The sequence below is a fragment of the Gambusia affinis genome, linkage group LG14, assembly GCF_019740435.1.
Source record: "Gambusia affinis linkage group LG14, SWU_Gaff_1.0, whole genome shotgun sequence".
NCBI classification, from domain to species: domain Eukaryota; kingdom Metazoa; phylum Chordata; class Actinopteri; order Cyprinodontiformes; family Poeciliidae; genus Gambusia; species Gambusia affinis.
Window position 1 is genome coordinate 7,706,381 of NC_057881.1, and position 25,771 is coordinate 7,732,151.

Here is a 25,771-nt window from a genome sequence, read left to right on the forward strand (position 1 = left end):
AGAGCTGACTCTTACACAGATATCTTATATCTGCAAAATAAGAACAGTTTTATCTATTTGCAAAATTTGATGAGCACCAGACAAAGAACTGATGTAAAAATGTTTGTGGGATTTATTTGTCTTGCCATTCAACGTTGTGCGAGATTTGTATCCTAGAAGGTTGAAAAGTATGGTGGCTCAGAAGGGTCAACAAACTCAAAAGAAAAAAAGCTACAGCGCAACAGTGAAAAGTCGCAAAGCAGTTGTGAAAAGCTGCAAAGTTACAGCAAAAAGCTGGAACACAACAACTAAATCTATAACAGAACAAATGCTAAAGCGAAACTTGTTAGTAAGTTTACCATAACTTGTGTTGGGACTTTTGCATTTTGTTGACCTCTCTGGGCCACCGTAGAAACGTTATTATGCTTTTATGTAGTCTTTAAGCCTCAAAAGGAAATATTGAACCAAAATAAACTCTACATCCATAGATGCAGATGAGGTTTTTGTTGTTGTGGTTTTGTGATAACTTTATAGCACAATTTTAGGCCATTGCAAAAACCGTAATGGACAGGGCATCCACATAGTGAAACATGGTGGTGGCAGTATCATTGCAAAAGGTTTAGGCTCCCAACTTGTGAAGCTGATGAAAACGCACCCCAAAAATTTTGCAAATAATTGCATATAAAGCTAGCTAGCAAAGCATGGAACTAAGGCATCCACATACAAATGTACCTAAAAACAAAATTGAATACTATGCAACTTTTAGCTTCCTCTTCGGAATTATATCCTCCTTTGTGTTGATCTGTCACATAAAATCCCAATAAATTACAGGAAAGGCTGCAGCTGAAATGTGGCAAAAGGTTAAATAGATATTCTAACTGTTGCAAGACTCTGAAACTGGCTTATGTCATCATTGGCTGCAATAAAATGTGTATGTGTCTGCTGCATCAATCATTGAATGGATTCCTCAACAGGCCTCGCTTGTCTGTACACGATGGCTTGGCTTTCCCCTTTCTCAGTGGCCTTTTCTTTAGATTTAATGGTCTTTCTTCACGTCTGAGCCCACGTTGTTTAATTCATGACATCTAGCGTGGGCTTATCCAAAGGTTTCTGGAGGTTGTTGGAATGTTTCTTACACAGTTGCCAAAGTCATGAAATTAAAACGTAGCCTGTGTAGTTTGGATATCAATCAATAGACATAATAATTAGTCATGGGATGACATATCCATGCTGTGTGCTAACTCATCTTGGAAGGAGCAGCCGCTTCAGAAATTCAGCAGACAAGAATTATGAGCTCATGTATTAAGACAGGAAACCAGATTGATAAATATTCCAAAATTAAAAATCCCAAACATAATTTTAGTTTTTCAGGTTTGCATATGCCATCGATTAGTTATCGTCAAAAATCAGTTTTCATGATGATAAAATTCCCTCTTAATGATAAATAAAATAATGATTACCTATCAATAGCTTATGTTAAATAACTTAAATGACTTGACATTTCTTTTTATTACTTATTACATAGCGCAATCTTGGAACTGCTTTAAATTATTTAAACTTACTTTAAATAATTACTTAATTAATCTTTTTGAATATCAATTTTGTCACTACTTTGACTACAGAAGCCTTTTTTACTGACTAATCAGATCGTTGTTGCTTTACATTCCTGAATGTTGGCATAAGCTGTACCTTGACCTAAGGCCTATTAGAAAGATTGATAGCGTTTAGCATCAACTAAGCTGCTAGCTTGTAAGTGTTGCACATTTTATACTCGGGTAAATTGTAAATGCATGAGTATTTTGTGATGTGAAAAAGTGTCTAAACACTTTATTATATGTTTCTTAGCCTTTAACCCTTTAATTGGAGCTAGCCTATTACAGCGCTAAGATTGTTTGCGTTTACTGTCAACAGAGCAGCTAGCTTGTAACTGTTGCGATTTTTCTTTAGTTTTGCTGCCCCATTCCTTTATAAACACTCCTAAATTTAGTCAGTTGATCTCAGTTTTTTCACTGCTGTACAGAAACTTGTTTATTTAGCCAGACATTTGTAACATTACATGCTAGAATGCTAATTGGAGCTAGCATAAGCTGGCAAATGAACGCAAACTAGGAATGATAATGAATTAGTTTGTCCGTGTATAGCAGAAGTTGTACGGCAATGGAGGAAAATTGAACAAAATTGACACACACACACACATTTCCGGATGTGCTCACACAGATGCCAACACACACACACACGCACACACACACACACACACACACTCTTAAATACACAGCTGTGGGGTAAATAAGTAGAGATGTAGCGACTGAACGGACATAAATGCAAAGTAACACTGCAGATGCTTCTGTAGCTCATGTTTGTCACTCTGCCCATGTGAGAACACATTATCTGCCTTAAATGTTTACACAGGGAAACGGCTGGATGGATCCATGAATAACACACTCTCACATTCCCCTTCACCAAACTCTATCTCTGTTAGTCAGGACTGCATTTATCCGGCACATCTGTCGCATTCTCCTGGGAACATGCACAACAATAAGCTCCAGCTTACACACTTATCCTTCGTGGGCGTTTGAGGACTTTTGTTTTTCAGCTACATACTGTTATTAAACTTTTATTTCTCTTATTTTTGTTTTAAATTACATGACTACATGTAACCCTTTAATTAGTAATTATCATGTTTTAGTTCAGGGGTGTCAAACTCATCTTCATTTTGGACCATATCAAAAATCTGAATGTTCTTAAAGGGCCGGATGGCCAGGATGTATTCATGAAACCCTTTGAATTGTTAAATTATCAATAAATATCTGTTTTAGCATTCAAATTAAATAATATTGAACATCTTTTCACACTGATCAGTCCATCCAGGATTTTGTAATTGTTTTTCTGTTTTTTCTGCAATCAAAATAACGGATTTTGTGGTGCTAATTTAGAAATATTTGTAATTTTTAAGGAATTTTTATAATATTTGTGCTAATGCATAATACTAAATGTGACTTTTTACTAATCTCCATATTGGTCACAGACTATAACTTGACATCAAGTAAGGCTGAGGCAGCAGTCACTAAAACTAAATGCTTTTCGCCAATTTTGAGAAACATTTCAGTAAAATCTGAAAAAATGTGAAAATTTGTTGATTTTGTGTGAATTTTGCAGATTTGTGAAAAACTGGAGGGACTTATTGATGTAATTTGTAGTTTCATAAAAAGCTACGGCGTTCCAGATTTGGCCCCCGGGCCTGGAGTTTGACACGTGGTAGTTGATGTAGTGTTTTGTGAGTCACAGGTAACCAAAAGTTTAAACCAAAGTTTGACAATTGAATAGTTTATTTACCAATCATTTTTATCAATTTGAGAGCTCAAATTGCGTTCTGCTCACAAGCCTCCACAGTTTTATAGTTCTGGTTTTGTTCCGGACACCCATCATTTAACCGACTCACACATAAACTCACATTTGGAAGACAGAAATTAGTGAGAGTGAGGAGGAGTACATGAAAGAAGTCCTGGAGGATGATGTAAAAGGAGTCACAAAAAGCAGCAAATTGGATCTTTTTTCTCTCTGCTCCTCTGAAGGCAATCAGACTAGGTGGGGTTGAGAGTTTTCATCACTCTGGAAAACCACATTTAGCTGATGGACTGTCTAGTTGTCTATTTGTTGGCAGCAGTGAAATAAAATGAAACTCTGTTGCACCTTAACTAAACTAAACTCTCATTTTGTCCTTCTGTACATTTATTTTAGTAAATTCCCTGTTGAGTTCTTAAACTTCTGAATTATCAAGTAATTTTTTTGTTTTTATGTGAAATAGAGACATTTGCTGCGATTCCATTGACCGTAAAACTGCACAAATTGAAATTATGAAAATAAATTTGCTTCATAGAAATGACAATTTAGGGAGATAAAAATATTTTTCACAAAATTTTTGTGCTGGGCTTAGGTGGTTTTTCAGCTGTACCGAAATTAGTACAGCACAGACCAAAAGTTTGGACACACAGCTATGTCCAAACTTTTAGGCTGTACCGTATATTTTCACATCACACACGATCAACAACTGGATGTTACTACTGACAGAAATGAAGAAGAAGACGACAGGAAGTGGTAGGAGGATGATGGTAGAGACTGTTCATCAGTGATTTATTGGGTGTGCAGACTTATTCACGTGTGATTGCAGTTGCATTTCTTATTTAATGAAAACACCGCAATTGTGAAATTCTTGATGAAATCACAAGTTTTTGCTTCAAAACTTTATGCTTTTCTGTGAAGAAAAGCATTAATAAAACATTTTCACTCCATGTTTTGTACTATTAAAGAACACCATTACACCACTGCAACCCTGAACTGTTGATATGACAGAACGGATCAGTGCTTTCGTTTTGTTTACGCCAAATTTTGACTCTGCTATCTGAATGTTGCAGTTGAAATGAAGACTCATTGAACCAAGTAACATCCCATCTGTTATTGTCAACTTTTGATGAGCCGCTTTCAACTTTTGGCCTCAGATTGTTCTTGTTCTTGTTCTCACAGGAGTTTCATCTCTTGTTGTCTTCTGTTGCTATACCCACTCTGCTCTGAGGTTCAGTGCAGTCATAGGCGGTGTTCTGTATACTGTGGTTGTAGCAAGCGGTTATTTTTATCCATCAAATCCACCACTCATGAGATATTAAATTTTTTTTCTGACTCTTAAAGATGACTTATTATGCTTCTTTAAACGGCTTAGGATAAGTCTGGTGACGCAAACAATGTTCATTAAATTTTTTGCACAAAATTGTTAATTGATAATGAAATTTTAGTTTGCCAAATCTAAATAAGCTGCTGCTGGCCACGTCCACCAACTCAGCACTTACTCTCACACTTGAAAATGGCTGCAAACAGATACGCAATTACACAACTGTACATCTTTGAAAAGCAGAAGTAGAGCCTCCTGCACAACCAACCAGAATTTAGTGAGTGGTTTTTTTTATGGTCAATCAACAACAAAACACTTGCCTTTTCCAGCAGCCATTGTACTTCGAATACAATTTTGTATAATAGGTTCTCTTTAATTTAAAACCTGCCAAATTAAAGATCACCTCAATCTGATTTATTTCAGCAACATAAATAGAAATACCGATCACTCCTACTACATTACCACAGTCATGTGCTTCTTAAAATAAATGTAATTCCCATCAGTTCCCTCTTCAGTACCTTCACATCCTGACAGGATGATGCACGTCTCTGAGTAATTATGTGCAAGTGAAAGCTCTTAATGACGGGTTACCATGGCAGTGTTGTAGCATGCTCTCATTAGGGACTAAACACCCGATTCAGTTTCTCAACAATCATGAAAAGGCTGCAGAAGCTGAGGTCATCCTATTTGGTTCTGGTTTCATTCTGACTGTGTTGTAGTCTCCTCTTGCCTGACCTTACTTATTACATTTGTGTTTCCAGTCCCTCAGATGTGGGCTGCTAATACTGATTCAGGTGGTTGTTGCACACACACACAAACACACACACACACACACAGATGCAGGTTAATGAAAAAAGCAAAGTTCACACAGAAGCACATTGTGTCGTTTTGATGGTTTTTATGCTCAAATAAAACTGAAGAGCTTCTTTATTGTAGAAAATAACACAACACAGCAACAACGGGAAGCAAAGAAAGATGCTTCTATAACATTCTTCAGTGAAAAGAAAATGATCTGTTAGGTGAATGATGTGGGAAGGTTTTCTTGAGAGGCTTGAAAAGGACATAAAGCAACTTTTCAGCTTGTAGAGACATGGAAAAAAATGGAGACAAATGCAAAGCAATCTGTATCATATTAAAGATGAGGCAGTGGAACTGCCTGCTCAGACTTGTTACATGACTGTTGCTCATTAAACTCCACATTTATATTCATTGCCTTCAGATGCCGGTGTGTCTTGTGGGCTGTTAACTTACTCACGCGGCGTGCGGGTGGACAGATGGCATTGGAAATGAGCTAAGATGGCTTCTTCGTCCCGTCGACAGGTGATGGCACGACAGTGTGAGGGCGTGCAGCTGTCGCCTGTCCTCGCCGCTCTCGTTTTTGCGAGTCTGCGATAACTGTGAGGATGCTCTGCGACACGTAGGTGTGAATGAGGGTGGGATTTTTATCGCCGGCCTTCATGTTCCCACACATTAGTGAAGCGGGGCTTGAGAGGAGACGTTCGGCGGCTACCGGGTTTGTGTTTGAGAGGAAAAAACAGGAAGTCAACCGCTCGATTTAATCCGTATGCAATGTAACAAAACTGAGGAAGCATTAGCAGGCACTGTCACACTCCTGCGCAAAGCACAGCCACAGCATCATCAATGGTGCAGGATCTATGTTAGTGTCCTGTAACCTTCACCTTGTATGGATTATAGTTACTTTAGAAATGATTTTCTGCCTCTGAAGTCTTTTAACCTCAAACCTGGAGAACCTGTAGGCTCATTTTCATTTTATAATGCATAGCACATTGAAAAGGACAGTGTGTACAGGCCTGTCACAGTAAATCAATTCATCGCACGTTAAATTAAAATGAGCTTCTGATAATTTCTCTTTCTACCAAAAGCTAGATGATAAAAGTTTTCAGTCTGGTGCTCTGGTTTTTTCATTCATTTATTCATTTCTTTTGTTGTTTCTGTTGTTTTGTTTATTCATGTTTGGATATTTAAAATGTCTTCCTGGGGCGTGCTGTGATGGTACAGGGGGTTAACACGCCCCACGCTTGGAGGCCTTAGTCTTCGACGCGGATGTCACGGATTCGACTCCCGGTCCCAACGACCTTTGCCGCATGTCTTCCCCTCTCTCTTCACCCTCCTTCCTGTCTGCCTAGTGTCGCAAAAATACGAGCCACTGTAATAACCAAAAACAGTGTGACTTTAACGTCAGCGCAGGAGATAAGCGGCGCCCTATGAGCAAATAAGTCATAACAAAGGGACTATCCGTAGTCAGAAAACGCTGAGTCAGTTGTGTCTGTCAGTCTCAGGTCACATCTGCACTACAGTGTGATGCTGTTATCTAGAACACAGATAATTTGACGAGAGTTCAGGAAAACAGGAAGACTCTGACAGATAAAAAGAACAAAAACTGGCATTTCCACTAAACCATCCATCTAATATAATAGTTTCCACACATACCTGTCAAAACATGGAAAAGCAGCATGAACAACCAGACTGATGCACAGATACACTCGGTTTCTCCACTTCTGTCTCGGTTTATCACACGGAGACGGAGCCAGCTGTGTGGTGGAAGCAGGTGTCACTCTCAGCTCATTACCCCTGGCAGGGTTGATCACCCTGTTTGGAGAGCAATAAGACACACCTCGCTGGAGAAATGGAGGGATCAGGAAGCTGCAGGAGGGACAGAAAGCTGGAAGAAGTGAAAAGATGTCGAGTAGAGGGAAAATTAGCTGGCAAAGTGGCTGAAGACAGAAAGGAAAGAAAGCAAGAAGTAGAAACAGGATGTGAAGTGAAAATGGGATTAAAACAACCAACAAAAGATTATTTTTTCCCTTTTTTCAACTGCCTTTTAAAGTCTAAGTGCAAATGTACCATTAATCAAACAACCAAGATTATTTCTATATCACATTCAGCAACAAAGCAGTTTAAAGTACTTTATGTCAGTGGTCCCCAACCTTTTTAGTACAGCGGACCGGTCAACCCTTTCTAAATTTTCTGCGGGACGGTGGGGGAGGCGTCGTAAGGACAGAGACTGATGCCGTTGTTTCTTATTCATTCTGCTGCATGTTGGCGCGCAAGACGTAACCGACAGCATCCCGCTTAGGATTTTCAGAATAAAAGCTCTTCCAGACTCAATACATAGAACGGACATATTTAATTATTTCTTGCGCGGCCCGGTACCAATTGGTTCACGGACCAATACCGGTCCGCGGCCCAGTGGTTGGGGATCACTGCTTTATGTCATAAAATCAGAAGAATAAGAAGTCAGAAAAACATCATACAGTCACCAGTTGAGAAACCGATAACAAACATTACATCAAATTCATCATTACACATAGAATATGTTGGTCAATGTTCCATTTATTATGACTCAAACTCTAAACTGTTGGGGAGTTTTAGCCTTGATTTAAAGGAAATCAGTGTTTCAGCTGATTTACATTTTTAATTTGGACCTAATATCCCTTTAATTCTTCTTTCTTCAGTGTTACAATTTCCATTATTAGCAGATTATTATTATTTTATTATATTTCATTTTACATGTTTGTTATAACACTATGGTGTCTATACATTGGCAACAAATTGGTCATTATTTGTACATCCAGTTGTTATTTACAATTATCAGTATTACTATCAGGGCTGCACAGTTGGTAGAGCTGTTGCCTTGCAGCAAGAAGGTCCTGGGTTCGATTCCCGGCCCGGGGTCTTTCTGCATGGAGTTTGCATGTTCTCCCTGTGCATGCCTGGGTTTTCTCTGGGTTCTCTGGCTTCCTCCCACAGTCCAAAAACATGACTGTCAGGTTAATTGGTCTCTCTGAAGGTGTGTGTGGATGGTTGTGTGTCCTGTCTGTCTCTGTGTTGCCCTGCGACAGACTGGCGACCTGTCCAGGGTGAACAGAAAATGGATTGATTACTATTATTATAAATTATACTTATGGGTCAGTAAATTTGATGTGCTGTTATTTGATTGATACTTTTGTACACAGAACAAAGATGTTTACATATATAATGATGAGCCATAAACGTCTTATTCACCAAAACACCTCCACTATATTTTACTATATTTAAAAAATATAGTAAAAAATAAATAATAAAAGAAAATAAACATTTACTAAAATAAATACAAGAATAAATGAAATAAAATTAATTAATTAAACAGCTTCTCCTGTTATGAGAGTCAGTTTGCAATCATTTAGTTTTTATATATTATTTGTTGGTTCTTTAGAACAGTAAGTTGGATGAATACCACAACATTCTCTCATTTACACATTTCTGATTATAACGGGGTCGATAAGGGATCCATTTAATTAAATTCACTTCTTGCTTCTTTTCAAACAGAACAGAAGTGGTAAGCTTATTATTTTTGTTCCTGTGTGTTTCTTGTTTTCTCTGTTTTTAAAAACTTATTTGAAGTGAATAAAATAAAACCTGCTGTGTTGGTGAACTCACAGGTAGTTTGTGTCTATTTTGCAGATATGACTACAAGGAGATGCTCCACAACTCCACCTTCTGCTTGGTGCCCCGCGGCAGACGTCTGGGCTCCTTTCGGTTCCTCGAGGCACTGCAGGTAAAAAACAAAGAAAAAGAGAAGCACAAACACACTGAACGTCACCTTCCATTACTAAAAAGAATCATAATTACACCTCTAACACAGATCAGTTATCTGTCTTATACTGTCAGGACATGGTGGCATTTTAAACATGTAAAAAAACATTTTTTTTTTTTATAATTTGTGTACTGCAGCTTTTACCAGGACAGCCACACTGACCTGCTGCACGCTGCAGGATTTTGAGGCTTTCTGGATCAGTCATAACTTGTTACTGCTCTTATTTCTTAGTGGAGACAGATTTTTTTTCTTCCTCCAGCTTCACTTGTCCCCCCCATTCACCCATTTCTCCGCTGCACTGTCCTTTACCTCTCCTTTCCAAACACTTCTGTCCACAGAGTGCGCCCTCAGAAGCGTGCTTATCTCACTATCAGCAGCCACAAACACACACACACACGCCGCACACACGCACACCCCTACTGCACTTCACTCAAGAGTGAAATATGCCCTTTTCTCTCCTTCCTCTATTTGCCTGACTCAATGATCCAGCAGTTTGCACAGTCGTGTTGGAGATGAAGGGTGCAGAGTGTGGAGGCTTTTGAGCTTTGCATGCGGATGCCGCTCCGCTTTGAGGTCAGCGTCGTCTTTTTGGTTCACGTGCGGCTGCTGCCGCCGCATCTGTGGAGCCCGGGGGCCGGCGCTGCTTCAGACAACACCTTTATGACCCGGGAGTGACAGGGCTGTCATTACATCAAACTACCAACACACACACACACACACACACACACACCACCTGTTCTCTGCAGCTCTCCGCCCATCCCTGCATCCCTCTGCCAAAGGTCACATTCAGCCTCACTATCTTCCCGCTTTTCATCTGTTTCTAAGTCTGTGTATCCACTTTCCTTTTGGCTTTTGATCTTTTTATTTTTTATGTTCCCTTTTCTCCTCATCAATCCTGCAGCTCACCACCTCTGAGTAATAAACTCTCCCACACCTGATGTTACCATTTCAAACTGAAGCAGAAGAAAATAGCCACACACAAACGCTGAACACTTGATATTAGGTTCAAAGAATTTAAACTCTGAGCGCGCTCCGTCTCATTGATTTTTTTGTTTTGTTTTTATTTATTTATTACTTTGCGTCTTGTGAATGATTTAGAGATCTTTTATAAATCCAGTAAACACATACCAACCAAGTAATTAAGATATTCTTTTTAAACATCTCAGACTTTGTACGTGTTGCTGCTGTGGGATCAAATGTTGTATAATTTGGTGGGGGGTTTTTTCAACTTTATTTCTTCTGTTTTCACTGCAGAATAATAAACCACAGTATATCAATAGATACATGTTTGCTCTCTGGGCCTATATATTGCTCCTGATCTGGATTGTACACATGTCTTATTTTTATTTATCAGGTATTGGGTCAGAGCTCATGTTTTATATTGTGTTGCTATGATACCAGGATGTGTAACCTTTTCTTCAGGCCTGCATAATGATAAAAAATTTAAAATATTTGTATTTTCAGAGTTTATTTTTGTCTCCTCTAAAAGCTTATGCATCTGCTTATTCATCTGTTCATTCATACATCTGTTTACAGTCCGTTTACACATATATCTCTCCATCCATCCATCCATCCATTTATCATCCATCTGTCAGTTTATCTATCTGCCATCCATCTTTCTATCCGGCTCTCTTTCTCTCTATTTACCCATTTGTCTGTCCATTTCTTTTTCCATCTATCTAGTTTTCTGTCTATCATCCATCCGTTTATTCATCCATATGGCCAAAGTTTCCTCGAGATAACTTCCTAAGCCTGGGCTTGTTGTTTTTGAGTTAAACATTTTTTAAAGGAAATTTGAAAATATATTTAGATAATTATGTGTTATTAGAAGATTAATATGTGTTTTGATTGTTGATTCTATGTTGCATTGTGTTTTTGTGTCTGATTTGATGTAAAGCACTTTGAAATGCCTTGCTGCTGAAATGTGCTGTACAAATAAAATTTGATTGATTGATTTATTAATATCTGAATACCAACCATAAAATCTTAAAAATACTAACATAAAAAACAAACAAACAAATAAATAAGATATGCTTAGCCTGATGGGGGCACAAGTAAAGCCTGGTGGCCCTCCAGGCTTATAATACACTGGGGGAAAAACTCTGTCTGTCCATTCATCCGTTGTTCTGTTTGTCTTTATTGTCTATCCTTCATTCATTTTGATTTTGTTTTATTAAAATAATCTTTAAAATATTTTTACTATAGGAACCTTGAAGATGAGTTGTTTGGGAATGCCCAACATTACCAGCTTTAACGGTTCAGCACTTGAATGGACCCAACCTTAAAATTAAAGGGACTTATGCAAAATTCCCATTTTGTGCATTTTTGAACTTCCATTTGGGTTTCTGTTGCTTCTAAAAGTAGTTAAAGTGCATGAAAAACACCCAGTAGTTTGAAAAACCTCCCGAAGTTACATCCCAAATCACCAGGCTTCCCCTAACCTACTAACCTGAGGTAAGCCCAGAGTGTTACCTAGCAACCCCAGTGGAACTCGGCCCGTCACCAAGCAACCAAAACTGAGTTCCAGCACGTTTGGTCAGCTGGTGTTTACAGCTTCCTCCTGGAAGAGACAAGTGTTTTGTTGTTGACTGTGCATTTGTCTGCAGCCATTTTCTCATCTAAGTGTAAACATTGAGTTGGGGGCGTGGCCAACAGCAGTTTATTTGGATTTAAAGTGACAAGGCGCTTTAAAGGAGCTCAAAAACCAGATTTCAGCAAACTAAAATCTCATTATCTAAGAATAATTCTGGGCAAAAAATGTATTGAACATGTTTGGTTATAGCTTTGAACGTATCCTAAGCTTAGGTCACCTTTACACTTCTTTCCCCATATTTTATATTTACAAATCTCATAAAGATGGGCAGGCTTATTTAGCAGAAAATCACATTGATGCATCATAGATTAAAAACACATGGCTTCCCTCTTTGTGTGTCTCAGGCTGCGTGTGTGCCGGTGATGCTGAGTAACGGATGGGAGCTTCCTTTTTCTGAAATCATCGACTGGAACACCGCCGCAGTCATCGGCGACGAGAGACTCCTCCTGCAGGTAACGGCTCATGTGCAGCTCTCTCACAAAATCGCTTCCTCTGTCTGTCACCTGGAAGCTCCCAACAAATCAGCAGTCGAACCCAAACCCGGGCTTTCAGTCCGATCCGGGTTTGTTTCGCTTTAGGATGACGTGGCTATCAATAAAGAAGAACTCCAGCAGCATACAAAGTCCCTCAAAACGTCTCACAGCGCCTTAGATTGTTATGAGAGGGCAAATAAACAGACCAAGCCAATGAATTTGGTTGGAATTGCCTGTGCTTCATAGGGAGAAAAGTAATTACATGCCCATTAAATCTTAATTTGAATGAAGTACGTGATAATATTGTTTGGCATCAGGAACTCGATATGTGCAGCACCGAATGTGTTTAAGCCATCCTGAATTATTCTCCTAATGTTTGTTATGAATTAAGATATAATGGCTAGTGTGGCTATGTTTTTATTGTTATTTTAAAGTACATATGATTAATGACTATGTGCTACTACTTAATGATAGAAACAGTAGAGAAAATGCTGCAGCACTTTCAAATTTTTTATAAAAGCCTTTTTTTTGAAGATCAAGTGCTTATTCGCAGCCTTTAAAATTTATTTTTGTTGTTGAATAAAATACATTCCCATGTTGTTGTTTTTTAAAATGATTCATAACTATTGATAATTATTGATTAGTTTTTTGTTTTAGATATCTAAAATACTGTCAAACTGGCACAGTTTTCACTCCAGGCTGTTATTTATTACTGTTAAGCAGTTATGAGGCACAGTGGAGAAACCTTAAACTGCTGCTGTGCCAGTTACTCAAAAGGTTGTTGCTAGGTAACCAAAGAGTGAGCGAGTCAGTTGATTCCACCAACTTTCCTCTGCCTACATCCCCCAGAATACTGTGCGGTTCAGGATTATAGGTCAGTAAATGTTCTATTTATTGCAATGCAAAAACAAAATCTGATCAAGTAATTTTGGTCTATTTTCTAGTGCAAATATCTCAGTAAACTCACTTACAACTAACTTTTTAGCAAGATATAGAAGCTTGTTTTAAGTAAATAATTTCTTTAATATTGACAAAAATGTACTTGTTCCATTGGCAGATTATTTCACTTGTAACAAAACATTTTTCCCATGTTCTAAATTAATTTATCTGCCTATGGAACAAGAAATGTTTCATCAGTATTAAGGAATTATTTACTTGAAACAAGCATTTATATCGTGCTAAAAAGTTACCTTTAAGTTAGTTTTGTCAAAAATACTTGGTAAGATTTTGTGTTTTTGAGGTGTGAATATTCTGCAAGACAGCCCATCTATTTATATTGATAACGTATCAATCACAATACATATTCTTATTGATTTATTGTTAGTTTTATTCATAAACCAAAATAAAAAAAAACTCTCCAAGGATCTTTTGAAGATCCTGCTTCGATATTTTCCAGCTAATTAACACTTTAGACCTGAAGGGGTTACATTTAAAGGTGAAGTCTGACATTTTGGTAAATACCCTATTAGTTTTCTTGCTGAGACCTGGATGTGAAATGCGAGTTGATGCTCAGCAGGCTTGATCCTGCCATTTCGCTCACAGCTAAAAAGCAAATTAAAGTACCTCCCAAAATGCCAAAGGCTTCCTAGAGTTAGAGAAATGAAGACTTGACTCTTGACCTGAGCTGAATCCTGAGTGACGGGACTTGACCTGCTCCTTCAAGCGTCAACATCTCAAGTGTTGCTCAAGGGCAGAAACAGCAGATTCATAAAAAAACATTACTTTTTGTCTCTTTGTTATGGTTTCAAAGCTAAAATATTCTTTTGCCAGTTAAACTTTCTTCAACTTTTGTTACATTTACAGGCTTTTAAAGTCACAAAAAGAGGGAAAAAATAGGGAAACCTTAAATACAAACTTAAGCTTTCTGACACAAATGCCTTTTTCCACTAAGCAGTACAGTGCAGGTCCATTTTACAAGTTACAAGATAAATGTAGGGGGTCGCATTTGTCGTTACATTAGCATGATAATGTGCGTGATTTATTTTGTTTTATGTGATTATAAACAACTGGTTTTAAGGTAAACTGTGATACATCACATTCTTGTCAGTCTCTCTCCATTTGAAATTTACTTGTTTTTGCAGTTGCGTCGAAATAAAATTAAACTCTGGTCTTGGTTCATTTGAAGTGAACTCTGGTGCGGTTCGAATTCATATGTTAAAAAAACCAAGCCGACTGGAGACCGCTCAGAAAGCAGGAGGCAGACTAAAACGCAGAGCATTCTGGGTAAATACAACCAAAACAAACATGCTAGTCTAGCGCTAAAAAGAGAAATGACTCGTGGTTTTTTACCAAAGACAAAAAAGAAATCTGATGTTACTCCATTTTTGTTTACACTTTGTAAAGAAGGAAGTTGCGCTCAGTGTTTTTCATGTTGTTTCCTTCAATAGTTTTTTTTTGCAGCGCCACCACAGGTGAGGAGGGGAAAAGGTTTTTCAATTAGTTTGGTTTATTTGACACAGTGAGGTGAGAAATCAAAATGCAGCAGCTGAAATTGTAATAAACCCAATCAAATCGAGTCTACCGGACTATCAGGCATAAAAAACCCTAAAAAACCCCCACTGTATAGTAAAGTATATTTTCTAATTAAACAATGCACTGTAGTTTGCTTTTCATCTGTTGAATTTTCTGTCGGTGTTTGTGGCATCGCTGAGCTTTGCTTGTTTTCACAGATCCCGACCACGGTGCGCTCCATCCACCAGGACAAGATCCTGTCGCTCAGACAGCAGACTCAGTTCCTCTGGGAGGCGTACTTCTCCTCTGTGGAGAAGATAGTGCTGACCACGCTGGAGGTGAGGAGTCGAGGCACGCATCCAAGCATATGCTGCGCACACAAAGCCACCTGCTCCTTTGGCCTTCTGTGTCCTCCTGTTCTCTGCTTCTTCCCTTTTCATCAGTCGTTCTCTCAGAGGGCTTTAGAGTCACTGAAGACTCTGTAACATAAAGCTGGAGTACAAACAGAAGGCTGAGGTTTAAACACAGGGAGAATGGAAATACTACACACTTTGATGAAAAACGTCTTAGTAAAATAATCCAATCTTCATTTAATTTTTACTCTTTTTATATATTCATTCAAAATATACATTAAAGAAGAGATTTTCAAGAAAATCTCAGAGCTTTCTTGTGAACTTGGAAAATTTATTCCAGTGACCTTAAAATGTTATAGTGCTCAGAATGATGTTTTATAACACTGTCAAGGTGGTAAAATTGAAGGATGGCAGTTCTCTACAATGAGGAGAAGGAGTAAATGTAATTTTGTAAATGCCAGAAAACTCAGACATTTTGAGAATAATCTCAGAAATTTTCTAGAAAAAACAGGAAAACTTGCGAGATTCAAAAGTAAAAAATTAGCAAGAAAATAACTGACATTTTGAGATAAATTTCAGAAAGTCAACTTGTTTTTTATAGTGCTCAGAATGATGTTTTATAACACTGTCAAGGTGGTAAAATTGAAGGATGGCAGTTCTTGACTTTTCACAACTTAGGGCAAACTTTTCTCAGAATTGAATTGTCAGAATTTATTTCTGTCTACAATGGCTGTGATCCTCCATCCTAATTTTTAGATTATCAGTTTTTTATAATCACCAGACGATCCCAGCAGCGATTCATAGTTTTCAGGAAGGTTTCAAAAAGGTTTTTACTCTTTTCTTTCTCTGCGGTTAATAGAAATGCTTCTCCACTAATGTCATAAAAGACAGGATAATTCTCAGTTTTAAAAAGAAACTCTCAATGATAGATTTTTATGTCATAACATTTTGCAGAACAAAATGTTCCAAGCCTGCTGAGCTCATCTTAACATTGTTGAAAAACCTAAATGAAATCCTCCCATCCCAGAACGTTGAAGGATCGTTTTAAGTGATGCTTCAGGTTTTATTGTCTGACGGTGAGTCATAGCTCGGTAGTTTCAGTTGTTTTATATTGGTACACATTTACAATTAGCAATAAATCAAATAATTATATAATAAATCAAAACGAGCTCAATAATTTCCATTTGCATCATTTATCGTTTTGTCTTTCCTGTCTCTCTTTATACCAAAGGCTGAAAGACAAAAGTCGTCGATTTGGTGCTTTGGCCTTTTCATTAAGGACAGTTTTGTTTGCAGAGGCTTCATAATTCATTTTATTTGCTGTTTTTGTTTATTTATTTTGGATATTTAAAATGTCTTCCACTTGTAAATGTTCATTAGAATTTAAAGTTTATTAATGTTTGAGAATGTGTTCTCGCTTTATGATGCCATTAGCACTTGAAAACAACATTATTGTTTATCTCAATAACTTCTGGGACAATTTATTTTCCAGCGAAATTGTTTTTTTTTTTAGGACAGTAAATTCATGTTGTTGTAAATATGCTAACCAAAGTTTTATGTTTCATGTTTGGATTGCAATTATTTTAGCATTTTAAGCAAACATGATCTTTTCATCCATCTAATTTAACTTAAAAGCTTCAAATGAATCTATTTGGTTGACATTGTACTATAGAAATATGCTTCTTTTGTTATTATGTGGTCATATTCATCAAATATTATTTAAATCCCCCCATTTTAAAACAGGTGACTCATTCTGTCTAACGTATAGTCATAGAGAAAAATCTTGATTCACCTCTTTTTTTTCTCTAAATCTATCAGATTTTTGTGGTTCACTATCCTCTGTTGAATTTAACTCCCAATTCTTTGGGGAGAAATTCAGCTATGTACAGATCCAAACTTCCCATTTCCACCCACAACCCAAGCTGTGGCCTCAAAGTCAAACTTTTGATCTGCCTCTACATCTTGGGTATGTTTGCTCTCAAGCCTCGCCTCCCTGCGACCGATCACACACAGCGAGTCAGAGGAACATCTCCATATGTCAAGGCGGCCAGACGCACACGGCAGCACCCGGGCATGACCCTGCCGACACTCCGTCACTCTGCTGCGAAGTGCAAGGTGACACTGCGACAGCTTCTGACTCACTGTGTGTGTTTGGCAGGGAGTGTTTGCTTTAACTACGCTGCCGGCTGAAAGCTTAATTCTAACTAATTGTTCTGCAGAAAAAGCTGCAGAGAGAGAGAGGGAGATGTAGAAGAAGAAAGGAAAATAGGATCACGGATGACATTATGCAAGATTAGAAATACATTAAAAAAATACAAGTAAACAAATAAATTCCTTTTTTTTTTATAAGAAAATGATCACAGCAGAATATCTGGATTTTATGTGAAATACATAGTTGTCAGGTTTTAACTTTGAATATTCAATGTACTGATCCAAATCACTTTTGTTTCATATAAGGGAGGCCTATCATGCAAATTTTATATTTTTGCACTTCAATCTGGGATTCTGGAGCTTCTAAAGAAGCTAAAGTTCTTAAAAAACATCCAACGGTTTTTGTACAAAGTTTCTGTTTTTTGGTGTCTGAAAAATGAGCTGCTAAAAGAACATACAGATTTTTTTAGCTGACTCAGCAGGCACTGCCTGTTACCTAGCAACCCAAACTGAGCTCCAGCACATTTGGTCAGCTCGTTTTACTGCTGTATGCGCTTGTACAATGGCTACTGGAAAAGACCGATGCTTCATTGTTGACTTACCATCCAGAAACCACTTCCTGCATTCTTGTTGGATGTGCAGGAGACTCTACTAATGCTTTTCAAAGATGAACAGTAGTATAATTGTGTATCTGTTTGCAGCCATTTTCATGTGAGTGTAAATTTTGAGTTGGTGGGGTTGGCCAGCAGCAGCTTTTTTGGATTTAAAGTGACAGGATGCCCTAAAATGTATGATTTTGAGTTAAAAATGTAAGAAAGATGTTTTGTATGGATCAATCCTAACCTGTTCAGGGAAACATAATAGGTCACCTTTAAAGCAACTTCAGCATTCATGGATTTTCTTGCTATTTATTCGGTCCTTTTGAGTCCTGATTTAATTGTACAATAGGACAGACATCACAGTTTTTCATAGTTTGACTGAAGGGTTACACAACGAGCCAATCAGGCAGTGTTTCCTGTCAGGAAGTGGCAACATTTCAACCAATCACATTGTCAGTATCGCTGGATCTGGGCTGCTGGTACACCCATTAAACTCACCAATTAAAGTCGAGTCCGCAGAAGCAGGATTTATCTATCATGCTCTAATTGGTTGATTGTGGCTGGTCTGAGGTGAGATTGAGTCGTCCATCATGTCCGACTGAGGGCCGCCGTCGGGGGAGGAGCCGCAGCCAAGCGAGCCGAATTGCCCGTCATAAGGTGTAAAAGGCTGCGGGGTTTGAAGGTGGCAGGACGGTTTTTTATAGAGAAGTCGACGGGCTTCTAAGGTAATCTGTTTTTCCAAGGCGAACCGTTATCGACTGCCCTCGGGGACGGAGCTCGGGAAAAGTAATAGAAACTTCCAGTGCGCTGTTGTCCTCTGTTTCCTCACATCACTTCCCCTCTGTGATGAATTTTTGTTTTGCTTTGTCCGTGTTATTACAGCAGCCCTCCCTTCAGCTGTGTTATTAGCTTTTAACAGTGAGAACAGCAATCACAACGCTCACTCTCTGCCTCTTTTCTGAGCTATATATCCGCCTTTTTGAGTTTCCACGCCAACAGCGAGGCAGCTCCTGATTCAATAGCAGCCATAAAACATGGCTGCAAACCTGTGTCTGTTTTACTGAAGCAATTTAGCTTGGCTCAAGGGCGCCGCAGTAATATCTCTGTGCGTTCGCCCGCCTGTTCAGCAGAAGCCGGGGAAAACGGTGGCCATTTTCACGTCTGACCGTTTGACTGACTGCTCTATTTGGGCCCAGAAAGGATTGAGGCAGGCCTGGCAGACTGACGCTTAGATACAGCTGAAGACTCCGTCTGCATTGTCCTGCTATCGTGTTCCCTCCCCCCCATGGCTTCCTTTTTGTGAGACGGACCGGCACAGATGCCGCTGATCTAACCTCAGGTTGGCTGGTCGGGGAAATATTACACAAGAACGCACATTTATTTCAGCTTTGCTTTGGGCTGCAGATCTTCAATAGCTGCTTTTAAGGCAGCATGAAGCAAGCAGTTCAGGAGCTTAGCTATGCTTTCATCATACTTTTATGCTGCTTTTGAAACGTTTATTCAAGGCGGTGGAAGGTGTGGCAGAGGGCTTTTTGCATTTTAAGCAATCCTTTGCAACAAAGGTGTGGATTAGCATTTACAAATACCAAAATCTGAGGTCATATAATTTCATTTATTGCACAAAGAACAGGCAGACAGTGGCTTTCAGAGTATTTACTAGATATGCACTGATCGTCTTTTTTCACTTCTGATACCAATATATGAGGTTTGGCATGTCTGATACAGAAAAACTGAGCTGAATTGACTTAAAATGTTTCTGTTTTAAAGATCTTGAGGACATAATGAATAAACATTTCCATCATAATAGTCATTTAGATAACAAATCTTTAAATGCAACGCCACAAAGCTAACCATCTCTGTAGATAAATGGCAGTATTTCACTTTTAAGCCATCAGCTGACTTTGAAAACACTTGAGTAACATTCTGGTGTGAAAGCAGGAAGCTGTAGCTGCTTCACCTCCTTGTTGTGTGAAAACTCATCTCTGTGTGAAACACTTTATTGGAGTGATTACAAGGCTCATTGATAGTCCTTTATGATTTCATACAGTGTAATCTGAGAGGCTAACAATCAATCTTTTCATCCACTCGTGTAATTCGGATTTTTATGTGCTCTCTGGGACGGCTGTAAAATGTGTGAAGGGGCAGTTTTCTGTTGTTTTTCTGTCTGAGTGGATCAGAAAACCTTACAAATTAAAACTACATTTCAAAGATTCAAAGAAGCCAAGCTATGAAAATGTATTTTTCTTTCTTAGAAAATGGCAGGAGTTTTCCTTTTGAAATCATGCTGATGTTAAAGCTTTTATGTTCCGTGGTAGTGATTATACCAAAGAAAAGCTTTAGACCATCAAAGGACTGTGTTGAGAGTAAATATCAAGCAGAGTATTTTTTTTCCCTGGAATCTTAGGTGGGTTTTTTCTGTTTGCAGATAATCCAGGACCGAGTGCTGGAGCACGGCTCCAGGAGCAGCCTGATGTGGAACAGCCACCCTGGAGGCCTGTTTACCTTGCCGCAGTACTCCGGATACCTGGGAGACTTCCCCTTTTACTACGCCACACTGGGTCAGTAACGCACAAAACCCAGAGCAGCATTAATACAGCGGAGGAATTATACAAAATTCAGATTTTATGCTTCCATTTGAGTCTCTGCTGCTTCTAAAAACAGACCAAACACTTAAAAAACACCCAGATGTTTTTTGGGAGTAAGTTGATGTCTAGTTGGTGTCTAGAAAACAAGCTGTTTCAAAAACCTCCCAATTGTTAAGTCACTTTTGATGGGCAATGCTCCGTTACCTAGCAACCCACGCAGAACTCCAGCATGTTTGGTCAGCTCGTTTTACTGCTGTATTCACTATACAATGGCTGCTGGAAAAGACAAGTGTTTTGTTCTTGACTTACCGTCCAGAAACCACTTCCTGCATTCTTGTTGGTTGTGCAGGAGGCTCCACTTCGTACTTATCGTAAATTAGAGACTTTTTTACAATGCAGTTTAATACACGATTTCTGATATGTTAAAAGGCAGAAATGTTTCTCATGGTGGGATTTTTCTTTTTTAATGTCATGAAGGGCCTTTTTTCCACATAAGCATCTTAAAATGTTGGAAAAAGAGAAAATTCCCACACAGGTCCCATATTTTCTCTAACTGAAATCAGATCCAAGATTTTCTGTGAATTTCCTTCCCTTTCTCTTTATAAGTTTTCATCCAAGAAGATGGTTTCCGTATCATTTCTGTTCAAATCCAGCTGTGGCTTCTGAACTTTATCTGATTGGCAACAAGAGATGGCGTAACGTTGCTGCGGCTGCGTCAGGCTTCTAGTGGAGTGGACGAATGGGTCCGTGACGGATGTCTGTATTAGTTCTGCTGACACACCAGCCCGTCCATCACTGGGTTTAAAGTCAGCAATGCTGCGGCGAGGCCAGATTCCTGCCGCTACGGTTCAACAGAGCCAATATTTCCCCCCTCCGCCACATTTCTGCAACCCTCTCCATCCCTGACTTTCTAACTCCATCATCATCCACTGCTGAAACACACACACACGCACACACACACACCCACACACACACACAGCAGAATGAACTCAGCCAGGTTTTACGCCGGATATGGAAATGGATGGATGCGGTGACAGGTACAGATTACAATGGCTGCAGCTGAATTTGTTTGTCAAGGAGGAAGCAATTAAACATGGATGGGCTTTTAGGAGACAAAGTGGCTTGTCACTGATGGGTAAATGTGTGAAACCAAAGCTAGATCATTTGTTTCTGACTGGCTTTTCTTCTTCCTCTCAAAGAGTCATCGCAGCTCTTTAACTGTAGCTGCGTTTCCATTGCAAACCAATCCTTGTCGATATTCTGCTGATGTATGAAAAACACAATTTTGTAATTGCAGTGTTTCCATTAAATAAGAAATGAAATTAAAATCACACGTGAAAAAATCTTGTTCACATGATAAGTCATTAAAAATCCTGGCAGCAGCAGATGTAAACATGAGATACATTCATCCATCAGCCACTAGAGGAGACGGCGGCGTTTTATTCAGGCGTTGGCGCGACAAACAAGTCAAAGGTCGCTGCCCTAATCTGTCCTCCATGTTATGATGCTGCATTAAAACTTGATGCCAGAAGTACAAAAGTCTGTCTGTGCCTCAAGGCAGCCTGGAGTGTTTATGCAAACTTTCAGGAAGTGAGAAGCGTAATGGAGGCTGATAAAAGCCCTGCATCATGTGCCACAGGCAGAAGACAGCACATGAATCCAAAGTTTAGCAACCCAGACAATAAACTCTGCAGTTTCTGTTTGGGGTTTCATAAACACCTAGCAGCTCTAGACTCATATTTACAGATTTCAGAAAGTCTGCAGAGGAATCACAGATACCGTAGTTTACAAAGTTTGAAAACCGCATATGCTAATCTTCTCAGAAATTGCTCAGTGGCAGAGCGACGAGTCGTCTGACGCTATCTCCTCCCCGCCATGCTTTGCTGGTTTGGGTTAGATTAGATTTAAATTAGGAGACGCTGGACGTCCTTTATGATCTGTCTGCCTCCGCGTCTTTTCCTTCCGTATTTTCAGCTTCGATTACTCTGCTCCAGCAGGAAGTCGGGTTGAATCTAAAGTCACATCAGCGGTCGGTTGTCTCTTTATCGAGCTGCAAGATGAAATATTTAGTGATCAGGAGATTCAGAGTTTTTCCAAACACATTAACATTGTTGAATATTTTAAAGTTGTTTTGAAAAAGGTTCATCCCTGCCAGTTAAACTGTTTGTATTTGTTCCCGCTGACGGCCTCCTCTCCACTGAAAATAGACTATAGACTGAAATACTGAGTGCCTTTAAATCTAGACTAAAAACCCACCATTTTAGTCGCTTTTGAATCATAATCAATGAAACATTAATCAGCAATCTGAAGTGTAACGATGGCATTTGACAAAATGTAGTGGTTCAGATGTTGACTGTTTGTTCTACACCTTTGTATTTTTCTCTTTTTGTGATGTAAAATGCTTTTACATACCTTGTTGCTGAAAGGTACCATACAAATAAAATGTGATCTGATTTTGCTGCTTTCCTTTCACTTTGTATTGTTGTTGGTTGTGCAGGAGGCTCCACTTCTGCTTCTCAAAGATGTACAGTAGTATAACTGCACATCAGTTTGCAGCTGTTTTCATGTGCGAGTGTAAATGTTGAGTTGGGGTCGAGCCAGCAGCTGCTTATTTGGCCCTAAAATGTAGGATTTTGTGTAAAAATGTATTGAACATGTTTCTGTAGATCTAAACGTGTTCAAGGAAACATAACAAGTCACCTTTAAGGTGACAGTCAAAAGCATTAAAGACTGTCTGTATCTGTTTGTGTTTCAGGTATTAAACCGTACCCCAAGTTCACTGCAGTCATCCACACCGTCTCCCCTCTGGTGTCCCAGTCCCAACCCATTCTCAAGCTACTGGTAGCTGTGGCCAAGTCCCAGTACTGTGCTCAGGTAAATATTTGCCGTTATCCTCCAATTCTCAGGTCGCATTATGCGGCTCACGGCGGCCCGCTCCACAATTGCATTTTCCAAGCGGAGCAGAACAGCAGAGCTCATCCCGGGTCTGTGTGTGCTGTGAATTAACTCTGGAGGATTGAATTAGAGCAGCAGTTTGTAGCCAGGGTACATCTGTCTCCATGGCAGCCGAGCCCCCTTCAGCACAGCTGGAGATGGCGTGTATTGATTCCCCAGCTTGCTCCTTACCAAAGAGGGAAATGAAATGGAATTTGCTCCTGGATGGCTGTTTGTTTTTTTTCTTTTTTTGTGGGAGTGTGAGTGGGTGTGTTTTGGTTTGTTTGTGCAGGAAACAGAGTGAATGAGGAAGTAAATCCAATCCAGTATTTATAGTTTGTAACAGTAGTGAAATATTCAGGGTTCCTAAGGTTTTCAGGTCAAAACTCCACATTTTCAGGGTTTTCTTTCCCTTTTAGGCAGAAACACAAACCTTCACTGTAAATGTGTTGGAGAGGCTCATAAAATGTTCTGACCTGCAATATTAAACTGGAGGATACAAAAAATGGATGGATGGGTGGATGGATGGATGGATGGATGGGTGGATGGATGGATGGATGGATGGATGGATGGATGGATGGATGGATGGATGGATGGATGTACTAAGAGACAAATAGGCTGGAAAAATTGGTAGCTGAACAGACAAATTGAGAAATGGATATATAAATAATGAATGAGTAAATAATGGATGGATGATTGGACAATAGAATAGATGGATGAAAGACTGGGTGGATGGATGAACAAATGAAAGAATGGATGGATGGATAAATTAGAAGGATGAATGGAGGAGTGAGCTTCATACAGGCTCCCTCTGGTCCAACGAAGGTAGATTCAGGATTATATGCAGTGGAAGAAATAAAGGGCAGATAATCTCTGTCTCTTAGGGTTCATTCACACCAGCCATGTTTGGTCCACTTCAATCAAGTTCTGGTTCGTTTGTGTAGAAGGTCCGGTTTGTTTGGGGGGGGAGTGAATACACAATCAAACTCTGATGTGGACCAAAAATGACCCAGGTCCGCCTAAAAACCTCGGTCTCAGTTCGGCCAAAGTGATCTCTGGTTCGGTCTGAATGCATATATGAACGCAAAGCAGACCAGAAACCGCTCCAAAAGAAGGAAGTGAACTATAGTGCAGAGCATTCTGGGTAAATACAACCAAAACAAACGCACAGTTCTAGCGCTATCAGGAGAAATGGCTCGTAGTCTTTTACCACAGACAAAATAGAAATCCTACAAGTGCTAAAATCTGACGCTGCTCCATTTTGGTTTATGGAAGGAAGCTGCATTCATGTTTTCATCAGAGGTTTTTCTGTCATTTCCATCAGTAGGTCTTGGTGCAGCACCACCACAGGCGACTGGGGGAACAGGATTTTTTGAAGGCTTTGATTCTTTGAACATATTGCAGTGAAAGCAAACCGATCAACAATCTCATAAAATCAACAAAATCAGGGCTGGTTTATTGGTGTATCCCTATTTTTTTGTTGCAGATACAACCTTTGCTACAATGATCAAGCACTAAAGAGCAGTTACTGCATTTCAAACAATAAAATCTGTATATCTTATTTAGTAAAGAAAATAAGTTTTACTTTAATTAATGTCTAGTATTGCATGAAAAAGACTTAAATTAAAAACTGCAGAATTTGCAAAAAAGATTTGATTAATTGTCAGAATAATTGATTAATCGATAATTAATCGCAGCCATATATCAGTCTGTACCCAGCTTTCTGCTTTGATGGATCTGTTTTCCCGTTTGCCTTCTCCAGGCTGTGCGTGCAGAGCGGAGAGCCGGGTGCACAGCGAAGGGGGGCATTTCTTCCTCTTATCGCACAAAAAAACAAGAGGAGAGCTGCTGTGCTACTAGTGAGGATGAATGAATGAATGAACGGTGAACACTGAAGGGTAAAACTGGACGACAGAAACGTTGTGAGGAGCGCTCTGACTCGGCAGACCTCCTGCTGCGTGTTTTGCAGTTTCCTCCTGCCATCGTTTATCCGGCGCACTCAGACAATACTTCCCTGTCGACAACCAGAGAGGGCGGCGAGCCGACAGAGACTCCATCTGTCTTCCTAATCAAACCGCAGTAGAAGTGTGTGAGCGCATTAACACCCGTCTGTGTGCAGCATACCTGTTGTTATCTCTCTGTGACAGCAGTATTTACCCCCCCATTAGCTTCCTGAAGGATTTCCTTTTTTTTGTTATCTCCATTCACTGAGAATAGGGAGATGATTTAGCGATTTATCAAACAGCTGTACATCATCTTCTTCCTCTGCCAGTGACATATTTTGTACACTAACTCACAGCTGCTGCAGCCTTATGGGAATACCTCAGCACACATCCAAATATCTCCCAGCACATTGCTGTGCAGGTCCAGTCAGGGATCAGAGTCCCCCCGGG

At 39.3% G+C, this 25,771-nt stretch overlaps 1 protein-coding gene across 1 annotated transcript in view; it reads left to right on the forward strand.

Moving 5' to 3' along the window:
* Positions 1-25,771, forward strand: part of ext1b (exostosin glycosyltransferase 1b) — a 158,451-nt gene that overhangs the window by 109,566 nt on the left and 23,114 nt on the right. The window contains exons 2-6 of the mRNA XM_044139032.1: positions 9,107-9,200; positions 12,177-12,284; positions 14,975-15,094; positions 20,285-20,417; positions 23,200-23,318. Of these exons, the coding sequence (XP_043994967.1) occupies positions 9,107-9,200; positions 12,177-12,284; positions 14,975-15,094; positions 20,285-20,417; positions 23,200-23,318 (574 nt within the window). The remainder of the gene's footprint in view (positions 1-9,106; positions 9,201-12,176; positions 12,285-14,974; positions 15,095-20,284; positions 20,418-23,199; positions 23,319-25,771) is intronic.